Source organism: Chinchilla lanigera, unplaced genomic scaffold (assembly GCF_000276665.1).
Source record: "Chinchilla lanigera isolate Chin_1 unplaced genomic scaffold, ChiLan1.0 scaffold00001, whole genome shotgun sequence".
NCBI classification, from domain to species: Eukaryota; Metazoa; Chordata; class Mammalia; order Rodentia; family Chinchillidae; genus Chinchilla; species Chinchilla lanigera.
Genome location: NW_004955402.1, coordinates 35334985 through 35348388, shown reverse-complemented (window position 1 = coordinate 35348388; position 13404 = coordinate 35334985). Strand labels below are relative to the sequence as shown.

The 13404-nt window shown below is 47.7% G+C and overlaps 1 protein-coding gene across 4 annotated transcripts; it reads left to right on the top strand.

Moving 5' to 3' along the window:
* Positions 1-7497: 7497 nt before the first annotated feature.
* On the top strand, positions 7498-12869 carry Cxxc1 (CXXC finger protein 1). 4 transcript variants are annotated; one of them, XM_005372924.1, is made up of 15 exons: positions 7498-7603; positions 8271-8389; positions 8490-8590; positions 9065-9300; positions 9389-9565; positions 9955-9981; positions 10059-10304; positions 10471-10590; positions 10749-10933; positions 11199-11406; positions 11486-11596; positions 11736-11785; positions 11932-12028; positions 12246-12398; positions 12474-12869. In XM_005372924.1, exons 1-15 carry the CDS (start codon positions 7601-7603, stop codon positions 12618-12620), a joined length of 1980 nt encoding a protein of 659 aa, XP_005372981.1. In that variant the 5' UTR covers positions 7498-7600; the 3' UTR covers positions 12621-12869. The 4 variants fall into 4 exon arrangements, with proteins under 4 accessions (XP_005372981.1, XP_013366148.1, XP_013366153.1 ...); XM_013510694.1 differs by having other exon boundaries at positions 10471-10599; XM_005372925.2 differs by having other exon boundaries at positions 7499-7603; positions 10471-10578.
* Positions 12870-13404: the final 535 nt, after the last annotated feature.

The following is a 13404-nucleotide window of genomic DNA, read 5'->3' as shown; positions in this document are numbered from 1 at the left end:
ATTTCCACTGCACCTTCAGCGTCATTCTCACATCTTCACACACTGCCTTCTTATGGCTCCTGGTAGGGCCTATAACCCTGTCACACATTTTTAGCTGGTCTCCCAGGCCTTCTAAAATCTTAGTGTAAGCTCCTTTGACCCCATAACTCTTACTTTTTGAATGTTTAAAAAATCAGCACCACATAGATGATGCCAAATTCAACTGCCAGTTTGAGCAGTAGCTGAGCTCCCTTGGATCATGGCTGCAAGGGGCGTCTGAGTGCCTGGATGGCTGAACTTGTGGATATACCTTCTTTAGGCATCCCTGAATGAACAGGTGTCCCAGAGATTCTCTTTTCAGATGAAATATTTACAGTTTTGTACCCATTTGCAGTGAGTAGGGTCTCACTGATTTCTGTAATGCCCTCAAGGCATTTTTCTTCCTGTCCCTATACAAAGTACTTGACTTCTTTTAATGCTAATCTTTTCAGCAACCATTATTTCCTTCTCTAGAACTATTCAGGTGCTTCCTTTCTGTGAAACTGCAGTTTTCCAACCATTCAGCTCTGCCATTTGCTACTGATTCTCACTGTAAATCAGAAGCCAACAGTATCCATACTATAGCCTGTACATTGAGCTGTCTTGAAAATTTTTCTGCCAATTTAATTAGTCTGTGTCCTTAATCTCAGTCTTCTGCAAAATCTCATGGAATGTGAAAGATGTACATAAATCTTCTTCCAGATCACAGCATATATGATCCCTAGTCCAACTGCAAATGGAGCCTTTGTTCCAAACTGAAAACTGCTGAGCCTGGCCTTTACTGTCTGCATTCCTATCATCATTCTGGCCTTCTCAGATTTGACCAGTATGATTTATCAAAGACTGTTCACAATATCCTAGGGCTTCTCTAGCCCACATTTCTAAAACTTTCCAAATGCTTTCTGCAAACCAGTTCCAGTGGCTTCTGAACTACATGGTCAGGTATAGTTGTTACTGAACAGTTGCATAGCCTTCAAGAGGCTACAGTAGTTGAAGCTGCTCAATTTAGAGGTCCCAGATTTGCAAACAACAAAAGACTCTAACACCAAGGTAAAAGCAATAAAACAAAGTTTAATAAACTGTTAATTGACATATACATGCTTAAATAGAAGAAAGAGAAATTATAGGCAAAAAGTTATATCACTGATTGGAAGAGCTTCAACACCTGACATTTTAATTGCAATGGTGGGGAATCCTAGTATGTGACTTTCAGGGTTCTGACTGGGAGGGGTCAAGGCAGAGCACTCTCTCCATGGATGCAAAGTCCGCCTACCAGTAAGGCCCCTTAAACAGCAGTTGAGATAAAAGTGCTAGTGTTCCAACTATATGCATGACCAGAAGCAGGGACTATGTGGCCCCCAAGAACTGATCAAGTGCCCAAAGGAACAAACATCTATATCTTCTAGATATATAAGGATTAGACTTTCCTTGAGAGTGGGCCAAGATCATAAGGAGTTTCTGCTTATGTCAGGATGCTTTACCAAGGCACCTCAACATAGAACAAGGTCACAATACTCTGTTGTGTAAAACGAAGTTCTTTCTAAACTTAATTTTAACCCTTCAGATTGGTGTCAGTCTCACCTGATATCCAGTGTCATAGTATCCTGAACAAAGACTTGAGTAGGACACATGGAAGTATAAAAAAGGCAGAGATTTATTAAAGGAAAGTATGCTTCACAGAGCAGGAGCAGGCTGATGAGAAAATGCAAGAATGAGTTAGACTCACAGTGGCCCCATTTGCTTTAGGTTTGAAATTAAAGTATACTTGGCAGAAGTCCAAAATGTGAAGCACCTAGAGATGATAACTGCTAAGAATGAAAGTACACTCTCCAGAACAGAGGACAGGCAGAGCCAGAGATGGCAACTGCCAGTACCAAAAGAAAACCCCCAAGGATGGAGACAAGCATCTCCAGTGAAGGGAATTCCCATGAGTTTTCCTAGATTGTTTCTCTTGTTTTCCTAAAATTTAGGAAGTTGTCAGAGTGGTAACCGGCTTTCTTTCCAATGAACTATGAATCTTCACCTTCACATCCAGAAGGGGAAATTGATGTACTTATATGACCCTAGACAGAAGCAGTACAGCTGCCAAAACCCTCAGGGAGGGGATCAAGACTGCAATGCTAATGATAAAATGACCATGGCTTTACCTTCCCTTACCTGAAGACAGTTAGAGCACCTGCTCCTCAAACCCATGCTAGGGTCAAGGAAATGTGATAAGGGCAAGAGCACAGGTTTTAGGCTCTGTCAAGATGTTAAGAAAATATGATGAGAGCAGGATGATTTTTTGGTCTTCAAAAGCCAGAAGGCATCCTGTCTATTGTGAGCTTAAGTCTAAGATGTCTCCTACTTTGTCTATCTCCTGCCTCACAGTCACAGCAATGAACCCATTCCTAGTACCAGTTTTCTTTATTATTCACTTTCCTATCACTGAGACAGAATACCCAACATCAATAACTTAAGGATGAGAGGTTTATTTCAATCATAGTTTCCAGTGGATTCCAACCAAACCAAGAGCACAGTGGAGGGCAGATGCTCATCCAAGGGCAGCCAGAAAGTAGAAAGAGCAAGGAGGAGCCAGGGACAAGAATATATTCCTCCAGATCATGCCTCAGTGGTCACCTCAGAACACAAGCCTTGTGAGGGATATTTTATACCGAAACCACAACACGTGTCCACAGCAGCATTGGAGATCAAGATGAGTCAGATCCCAGGATGGATAACATGTAATGTCGATCCATTCAAGTTTAGAAAGTGTAAAACACTTCTTAGCTTACTTGGGCTGCACTGAGTGAAGAGAAATTGTCTTGGGCCACAAATGAAATATATAATATACCTAATGTACAAAAAGTAACAAAACTTCTTTTATTATTTTATAATAAAATTATTTTATTATAACACTAAAACTCAATAACACAATGTAATTTACAGCATAAAGTTAGAAGAGTACTGGGTGTTCACTGGCAAAATATAGCAGCTGGTTAATTTTAACTTTAAACTTTCTCATTGTCAGTTTACAAGTGTGCTTCTTAATGTGTTGAGATTCTGAATCATGTGTGGCTATTAAATAAAAACTGTTTCTTCTCAAAAAAAAGCCAAGCAAACAAACCAAAAAACCCCTAAATAACACAAGCCCAAATTTAATCATTAAATGAGGAAACTCACTGTCTGATTAACTATAAACACCTATTTTTTTCCGTGTAGTGCAGGCTGGCCTTGAACTTGTGGCAATCCTCCTGCCTCAGCCTCCCAAGTGCTGGGATTATAGGTGTACACCACCACGGCCAGCCTAAACACCTATCTTTACATGTACACATGTGTATGTAGTGGAAATACTATTATAAGTAATCATTGCATTTACTTGGCAAGTCATACAAGTGCATGTAATATCTGATACACACCTTTTTTTTTGTTTTGTTTTGGGTCTTTTTTTGTACCAAGAATCTAACTCAGGACCTTGTGCTTGCCAGGCAGGTGCTTGTGCTGCTGAGCTATATTCCCATCCCACACATCAGTTTTGATTAGACTGATTGTGTATGGTGAATGCAGGAAGTGGAGTCAGCACAGCATTGGACCCTCTCCTACACAGCATTCTGTTGCCATCCATGTAGCTCATGCTCTTGCACTATGCAACTGAGACTTGGAAAATCTCTAAAATTTATAAAATAATGTTAAAAGTTCACCGTCTTGTGAGGCCACATTACTAGCTATCCATGGCAGCATTTGGCCTCTGGCTGCATGTTGGACCCACCTGCTCTAAAACTAAAAGTCCTTTTCAGTCTTAGGAATTAAAATTCAGGAGAGGCATATAGTTCTGAATAAGTATTCCAATGAAGTTAGAGAACATAGCAGCATATATGGGTAAGCAGTGTTGATTTACTATAAAATAGTAAATATTATTTGGTAGGAATCACCTTTAAGATAGAATAGGGGCAGCATGACCGGTATAAGACAAAAAATACATATACTTAGCCAGGTGTTGTGGGACTGCCTATAATCCCAGCCACTCCAGAGGCCGAGCCAGGATGGTTGCAATTTAGAGGTCAGCCTGGACAAGTCTAAGGCCAGTCTGGGCTGCATAGCAAGATCCTGTCTCCAAAAAACAAACAAACAAAAAGACAGAAGACTCCTATCTCAAAGTCTCGTGGAAGACTCTCTTGAAAGAAAGAAAGAAAGAAAGAAAGAAAGAAAGAAAGAAAGAAAGAAAGAAAAGATATATACTTACTGAAAATATTATAAAAGAAGAGTGCAATAATCTTTTATCATGAACCTTGCCTCTGGACACAACATAATTATCTAGTTGTTCTGATTGTTGCAGATCTTACATGTGGGGAAAGGACAGTGATTGCTAGTGGACTGATTACTGATGGTCGGCGTATGATCCCCTGCTGAACTGAGTGCACATGGTGCTGGGTGTGGGAGACTCGCCCAAGCATTGTTACCATCAGCTGAGAGGCAGAAGAGGAAAGGGATAATGAATTTCTCCTGTTGGTCTTAGTTACGTTCTTGGTTCTAATAAAAGGTGATTGAGATGAGTGACGAGGGCGGCAGTCCAAGAGACTGTGAGTCCCCTCATCTCAGACTTTTAGCTCTTCTTGTCTCTTCTACTTCCCTTTTTTCATCTGCGGGTACCTCGTTCTCAGGACCTGTCACTATAGTTAATACCAACCCCTACAGTCAAAAGGTAGACATGAAGCAGCTCTTCCTCTGCAGAGCTTGCAAGATTTTTTAAATGGTAATTTCTTTATCCTTACCTGGTTTTCAAAGGTTTTCAAAGGATGGTTTTCAAAGGAAGGCATACTGTTGTAGTTAGGGTTTACAAGGGAAAAGATTTAAGACAGGACACATAATTCATACAATTATTTTATAATATTTACCCAAAGAGTCAAATGTAAAAGAGTGTGGAGAATCTGTCCACACACTACAGACCCAAAGAATCCAGCTGAGGGCCTGGATCCCATGGCAATGTCCTGCGTAAGTCCAGCTAAAAAGACCTAGAGCCCGTGGCAATGCCCCCCACGAGTCCACCTGCAGACCTAAAGCCCATGAAAATGTCTCATGCAAGTCTGTTTCAAGGGTCTGCACTGGAAAAGCCCAAAGGTCAGTGGTGGATGCTAGAAAGTCTGCTCCAGCTGGCTGAGGTATCTGCACTGGAGCCAGGAAGTGACACTCAAAGAATCAGAGCTCCCCTGAAAAGAACCACAGCCATCCACAGCAACAGTGAAGTCTTGATCTTCGTCCAATGATGAAAACAGCTGAGTTCATATCAGGAAAGCCATCAAGATGAGCTTCTCTGGGAGAATCAACAGCAGCACACCACCCTCCCCACCAGTTCTCTTTTTCTGCTCCCGGCAACAATCCTCAAATGGGCCTTCCACTCGCAGCACCACACTGATTCAGTTCAGTTGAGTGTTACAAGTTGACCATTAGCTAATCCACCACACATATTGACAGGCACCTTAAAGTCTAAGTATGTCCTCTGAGCTAGGGAGAACTAAAAACTTCAAGCCAATGGAAACTTAGACTTAAGACAAGGAGCCATGTGGACCAAAATTAAGATGGGGTGCTGACCATAAAATTACAACATAGACTATAATGGGAAAAACCAGGAAAGATATACTGTAACTGTGTTGGATTCAGACCCAGGATATTATTAAACCCATCAACTCTCCAAAGCCTTATTTGGTTTCACTTTTATGGTATTTTTAAAAATTTTGTTTTCACAACCTCTAAGAAGATAACCAGGAATAAGCCTGAAGATTTATATTTAAAACATTTATGGCAACTTTTAGAATAACATTTGGAAATGTTTTGTCAACCTACAACAGAATCTTACATAAGAATGTGTAAGAAAAAGAGTTTATGCCAAGAGTGAAAATGACCATCCAGGAAACACTTATCTAGTCGCCCAGAATAAGTACTCTCATGTCGTTCTATTCAGGGGGTCAGGTCCTGTGAACGAGGTGCCTGAGGATGAAAAGAAAAAGTAAGAGAGACAAGAAAAACAAGAGGAGCAAAAGTCTGGGATCAGGGGGCTTACAGCCTCTCAGACTGCAGCCCCGATTACCAATCTCCGTCACTTTTTATTGAGCCACCTTTTATTGCGCGAGAACCAAGAGAACCAAGCGCGTAGCTAGTACAAATGGGCGGATACCAAACATTTTAGTAAGAATAATTGAAGGATTATCCTTCTCCACTTGTAATCCAAAATACGCCTGTAATCCCAGCACTCAAGAGGCTGAGCCAGGAGAATCGTAAACTCAAGGCTAATCTGGGCTGTATAATGAAGCCTTACCTTAAGAAACTCTAACAAATAATAAACAAATCACTGTGTCCTCAGTGCATTCTAACCAAAGAATGTCCTTCTCCACAGTCCCATAGAACCATGAGGCCTTTGGGGTGAGGGCGGAGCAGGGTCAGCAAACAGTGAAGTTGTATTAGTAGGCAAAGATAGCACGGTTAGTTGATTGGTCCTTGTGCATTATGTGACACCTTCCGGAAAGATGTGGTGATTTTACAAGTTATTTATTACTCTAATGGTGTCAAAAATAAGATAAAACTGTTAAAAGTTAAAATTAACTAGATCGTGAGTCTGGAATCCTGATGGACTTGACTGCTGTGGAATCTCTGTCCTCCTGCCCTGACAGGAATCTGCAGACCCCTTTCTTTTGTGTATGTCTTCAATCCTGTATGTTGAACAACAAAAAAGTAAACTGTGCCATACTTAGGCTATTGTTCAGCTTATAGAATCAAAATGAAATTTGCAAGTATTTTCAGGACTATATTTAAATAAAATAAATAGAAGCAGCACTGCACCAGACCTGGATGAGGAACTTTAAGGAGTGAAAGCCCGGGAAATAGCAGAGGCTTGTGATGTTGGAGATCGCAGGGGGAATGATTTCCTTTGCCCGGGTAAGGCACACAACCTGTCAAAATCTCACTGATACACGTGAATGGGAAAGTAACTGAAGTAATTGGAAGAATAAATGACACCTGATCCAAGGAGAATTTCGGGAGCAGCTGCTTGTTGCAGCCAGTGTACGGAGTCGGCTGCCATGATGGCGGCTACCTTGTAAAATCCAGAATTAGAACGCCTCCATGTTGTGCCTGGGAACGCAGGAAGTCGGTCCCCTGACGAAATCAGATTCCAAGATGACGACATTTGTGTGGAAACACGAAGTAGGTGCGGCCATATTGCCTTTAACGACGAGGAATTGCAAGCAGCCACTGTACGGACTCGATTTACAAGATGGCAGTGCCCTCTAAAAAGCATCATTATAGATGCGACCATGTTTCCCTTGAACGTGGGGAATTCGGCAACCATATGGACTCTTTAGTCAAGATGGTGGCGCCTGAGGGACATTCACAGGCACGGGAGGGTGGTGGTGGGCGGGCGGGGGCGATCTATTTGTTTGACACAGAACCGTCGCACTGAGCATGCGCAGTAGGACTACGGTGCCCGGGAGGTGCGATCGTAGCGGAAGTAGTTGTGGGCGCTTTTGCAACCGCCGCGGACGCCGCCGAGGTGTTTGTGTAGGTTCGCGGGACTCCGGCTGGAGAGTGAGAGTGAGCCGGGAGCGGAGATATGGTGAGTACAGGGTCCAGGCAGGGGTTTGGCGATAGAGGTCGGTGGGGTTAAAACTGGTGTCTGGACAGACGCGCGGAGCGTCTTTGGTGAGCAGAAACCCGAGTCTGTGGGCCGTATGGTGGGAGTCTGTGGAGAACGATAGTGTGTGAGGGGAACCTTCTTGTGGTTCTGTGCTGAGCTGTTGCAGGGTTCGTGGTGGAAGTTTAGTGGGTACCTCAGACGGCAGTTCTGTGGGCAGCTGTGACGGGGCTTCTTTGGACAGAGGGATGAGGGGTTTGTGGTGAGCCTGTTGGACAGTCTGTGTCAAGGCTCCTAGTACGTGGGGAACCGTGACGGAAAGTGTGCAGAACAACTTCAGGGTTAACTGTGTAGGATCCCTGATGGGATTCGGTTAAGACTTCTGACCGGGACATAGGGTGAGATGCACCCATGGGAGTGAGGATAGGCGCTTGGCAGATCTGTGGCAGAATTTCGGAGAGTTACAAGGCAGGACATGAGGTATCTGGCTGAGTGATGGGGATCTATGGGAACCACGACAGAGGGACTTGGGGAGCTGCGGTGGGCAGTTCATAGGCGGAATGGGAAGCTGTGGTGAGCCATGGTGGAGCTGTAATGGGGAGATGACAACTTGGGTTGTCCAAGGAGCCATAATGGGGGTGTTCCACAGGAAGGAGATGGTTCAGACCCAGAGCCTCCAGACGCAGGGGAGGACAGCAAGTCAGAGAATGGGGAGAATGCACCCATCTATTGCATCTGCCGAAAACCAGACATCAACTGCTTCATGATGTAAGTTAGGGAGAGACTGGTAGGGCTGACATCTGGCAAGGTTGGGGAGGCCAGTTGGGCATACCCTTCACATCTCTCCCATCCACCCCATCCTCTGCAGTGGATGTGACAGCTGTAATGAGTGGTTCCATGGGGACTGCATCCGGATCACTGAGAAGATGGCCAAGGCCATCCGAGAGTGGTACTGTCGGGAGTGCCGAGGTGAGGGCATATTCTGGGATGCTTATGGAGAGCAGGTTGGGCTACAGGGAGGAGGAAGAGCTGTGGTAGAAGGGATCACGGGTAGCAGGTGGTATATGTCTGTGGGCTGAGTGTTTGTTGGTTTGTGGTAAGCTTGATTGTGAACTGCATTGTAAACGCTGACAAGCTTACTGATACATAAGTAATTCTGCCCTGGAGCGGGGGGCAGAACAGGTAGATCAGACAGTAAAAGAAAAGGAAGAAAGGGATTCTGGGACAATTGAAGCCCACCAGGCTAACTATCTTTTTTTGCCAGGTGTGGTGGTGCACGCCTCTAATCCCAACACTTGGGAGGCTGAGGCAGGAGTATCACTGAGAGTTTGAGGCCAGCCTGGACTACATAGCCCAAGGCCAGCCTGAACTACATAGTGAGATTCTGTCTCAAAAAAAAAAGAAAAGCTCCCATTCCAGACCAACTATCCCTTTACCCCACAGAGAAAGACCCTAAACTGGAGATTCGCTATCGGCACAAAAAGTCACGGGAGCGGGATGGCAATGAACGGGACAGCAGTGAGCCCCGGGATGAGGGTGGAGGGCGCAAGAGGCCTGTCCCAGATCCAGACCTGCAGCGCCGGGCAGGATCAGGGACAGGGGTCGGGGCCATGCTTGCTCGGGGCTCTCCTTCACCCCACAAATCCTCTCCGCAGCCACTGGTGGTCACACCTAGTCAGGTGAGTGGCAGTGGTTGGGGTAGGTATGGTGGCCCCATCTTGAGCCATTGCTAAATTCCTGATTTCTGTACTGGGCAACATCTCTTAGCATCACCAGCAGCAACAGCAAATCAAAAGGTCAGCTCGAATGTGCGGTGAGTGTGAGGCATGCCGGCGTACAGAGGACTGTGGCCACTGTGACTTCTGCCGTGACATGAAGAAATTCGGGGGCCCCAACAAGATCCGGCAGAAGTGTCGGCTTCGCCAGTGTCAGCTGCGAGCCCGGGTGAGCATGGACAGAGCTGGTCAGGGTCAGGTGGGAGTGCATGGCTGGGAGGTCCAGGTAGGGCTGTTTGAGACTAGGAATGGTGGGCCCAGGTGGGATGAAGCCTGATTTTGTCCGGGCAGGAGGGAAGGCCTAGCATGTGTCAATAAATACTACATGACTAAATGTGCTGGGCTGGCAGAAGAACCCCTGAACCCTAGATGAGCAGGGTAGACCCAGGTGTGTATAGGTAGTTGGGCATGTCAGAACACAGCAGGCAGGGATGAACATGTCCTGCTGGTGAGGGGTATGGGGACAGTTGTGTCAAGGGAAAAGAGGAGGGTGGGACTAGGGCAGGGGTACCCTCCATCTATCTGGGGCTGACCTAGGCCTTCCTCCTGCCGGCACAGGAATCGTACAAGTACTTCCCTTCCTCGGTGAGTCCAGCCCCCCAGGGCGGGGCAGGGCATGCGGGCAGGGCGGTCAGGGCCAGTCCTGAGATTCTGCCCTGCAGCTCTCGCCGGTGACACCTTCAGAGTCCTTGCCAAGGCCCCGCCGGCCACCGCCCACTCAGCAGCAGCCACAGCCATCACAGAAGCTGGGCCGCATCCGTGAAGATGAGGGGGCAGTGGCGTCATCCGCCGTCAAGGAACCACCCGAGGCTACAGCCACACCTGAACCACTCTCAGATGAGGACCTAACACTGGATCCTGACCTGTACCAGGATTTCTGTGCAGGGGCCTTTGATGACCATGGCCTAGTAAGCACCAAGAACCTTCCTTGGTGGAAGGATAAAGGTTATAGAAGCAGAGATATTCTTAAAGGGAGAGGAGAAGGCAGAGAGCTTGCAGGGTTGCTTTGGGAAGTGAATGGGTGGTGGTATCGTCCAGAGTGGGCAGGTGGATCACTACATACCCTGCTTACAGCCCTGGATGAGTGACACAGAAGAGTCTCCATTCCTGGACCCTGCACTTAGGAAGAGGGCAGTGAAAGTGAAGCATGTAAAGCGTCGGGAGAAGAAGTCTGAGAAGAAGGTGATGGAGAGGGTAAAATGGGTATGAGAAGGCATGAGAAGGGTGGAGAGGGAGGTGTAGAGGTCAAGGACTGGATGGGGCAAGAGCCAGAAAATGCTGGAATGGAGAGGGAGACAGGGTCTGAGGATGACTTTTGATTCCACTGTGACCTCACCTGTCTCATCCCACAGAAGGAGGAGAGATACAAGCGGCATCGGCAGAAACAGAAGCACAAGGATAAATGGAAGCACCCAGAGAGGGCTGATGCCAAGGACCCTGCATCACTACCACAGTGCCTGGGACCTGGCTGTGTGCGTGCCGCTCAGCCAGGCTCCAAGTATTGCTCAGATGACTGTGGCATGAAGCTGGCAGCCAAGTGAGTTTTTCTTGGGGGCTGGGAGTCAGGAAATACAGAGTAGGGCATGACCAGAGCCCCTCTGTATATCTACCGGTCAGCCACCCATCCAGCATCTGGATGGTCACTCATCTCTCATCCATCTGCCCATTCATCCAGCATTCAGTCACTATCTGCCCATCCACTTTGCATTTGGCCTTTCACCTATTGTCCTTCCACCATTTTATAACCCATTTTGTTATCTGCCACCTTCCTTGCCTGCACTCTGTCCACTGTCTCTTTGCAGCCGCATCTATGAGATCCTGCCCCAGCGCATCCAGCAGTGGCAGCAGAGCCCTTGCATTGCTGAAGAGCATGGCAAGAAGCTGCTAGAACGCATTCGCCGTGAGCAGCAGAGTGCCCGTACTCGCCTTCAGGAAATGGAACGCAGATTCCATGAGCTTGAGGCCATCATTCTGCGTGCCAAGCAGCAGGCTGTGCGCGAGGATGAGGAGGTTAGGAAGCGTGAACCTAGTAGGGCAGGGTCAAATACCTGGTCACACCTGGCCTCATCATTTCTTCTACCCCATGCAGAGCAATGAGAATGACAGTGATGACACAGACTTGCAGATATTCTGTGTCTCTTGCGGGCACCCCATCAACCCACGTGTTGCCTTGCGCCACATGGAGCGCTGCTATGCCAAGGTCAGGGTGTCAGCCTAGGGGGTGAATGGTGTGGGAATAGCAGTGGGCCCACGGGGGACAGATGTGTTGTTCTGGTGGTGTCTTGGGAGGGCATGCAGCACACATTCACAATTACCTCCATTTGTGTTTATTCCTCCAGTATGAGAGCCAGACGTCCTTTGGATCCATGTACCCAACACGCATTGAAGGGTGAGTGAAGGTGTCATAGGGAGTTACAGGAGGGGGAACAAGGGTAGGGTCAGAAGTGGAATATGTGTGGAGTTCAGACAGGAAATGAGCATGAGCAAGGATAGGTGGTTTCTTCTCACGCTCCATTACCATCTCTAAACTCCTAGGGCCACACGACTCTTCTGTGATGTCTATAATCCTCAGAGCAAAACATACTGTAAGCGGCTCCAGGTGCTATGTCCCGAGCACTCACGGGACCCCAAAGTAAGGTTTTTCCTCAATTCTCCCCATTCTGCTCCTCATCTCATCCTCCTTCGCTTCCTTTTTCCTACTTGACAACTCTCATTCCTTTCTCCTCCTTGAATCACCTCTTCCTCCCCTTTTCCATGTCCCCGAACTCCATTCCTTCTCTGTGAGCACTGTCCCATTCTTCCTCTACCCTCACCACCATTACTCATCCCCACCCTTGGTTTCTCTGCAGGTGCCAGCCGATGAGGTATGTGGGTGCCCCCTTGTACGTGACGTCTTCGAGCTCACTGGTGACTTCTGCCGCCTACCCAAGCGCCAGTGCAATCGCCATTACTGCTGGGAGAAGCTGCGGCGTGCAGAAGTGGACTTGGAGCGTGTGCGAGTGGTAGGTGTCATGCTGGCAAGGGTTAGGGGGAACCGCAGGAGCTGTTTCTCATGGCTCCTTCCACTCCCTTGGCAGTGGTACAAGCTGGACGAGCTATTTGAGCAGGAGCGCAATGTACGGACGGCCATGACAAACCGGGCAGGGCTGCTGGCCCTAATGCTGCACCAAACGATCCAGCATGACCCACTCACTACCGACCTGCGCTCCAGTGCTGACCGCTGAGCCTCATCAGCCCAGAGCCCCTCACACCCTGCATTCCAGTCAGGAGAGTGGCCCTGAGCCTCCTTTTGTTCCTTCTGTCCCTGTACCTATCCCCCTTTTGACTGTCCATTTGCCCTTACAAAAGGTTCTCAGAATTTTCCTGAGTGTCTGTCTCTGTCTGTTGTCTGTGCTTGGGTGGGACTGTGGAGTCCACTCACCCTTGCCTTCCCCTTGCCCTGCATTTTGTTAATAAAATTTTGAAGAACTGAGGAAGATAACTCCTGATGACCTTCACGCTCGCTGCGCTGCAGTTGCAACTGCATTCTTAGCCCCTGCGTGAGATGGGCGGTGGCACACCTGTACTCAGGAGGCCGCAGCGCGCTAGGCTGTGAGTATCTAGTCCACCCACTCTGCTTCTTTGGGCTGCGGGCTTTGACCTGCCAAGGGAGATGAGCCCCGGCACCTCTGTGCGCAGCCTGCCTTGGGCTGGTGGTAACTGTAGGTCAGCTCTCAGCCGCTGCGGTGGTCTGGCTCCCCTGTGCCAGGCGGAGGTGCAGTGGGCGTCTCTTTCCCTGCTTTGGGGACACGTTTTTCACCTGGAGCCCACTAGGCTTGTGCAGAGAGCCGCACCCTACTCCACCCGCTCCCATTGAAGGCACGAAGACTCACCCCCTGAGTCTACTTGCAATGTGCCACCACTTCCTTGCCCCCACCCGGTTCCGCGGAAGGAGCTGGGGCGGCTCAGGAAGAACGCAGGACACTAACTGGGACTCTAACCGAGCGGGTGGGGGCCGGAGAGGGCCGG

Bases quoted from the DNA above. Each gene is read 5' to 3' on its own strand.
- Cxxc1 (XM_013510694.1), top strand. The intron at 9,301-9,388 runs GTGAGTGGCAGT...AACATCTCTTAG, and splicing joins TGGTGGTCACACCTAGTCAG to CATCACCAGCAGCAACAGCA. The intron at 11,407-11,485 runs GTTAGGAAGCGT...TACCCCATGCAG, and splicing joins CTGTGCGCGAGGATGAGGAG to AGCAATGAGAATGACAGTGA.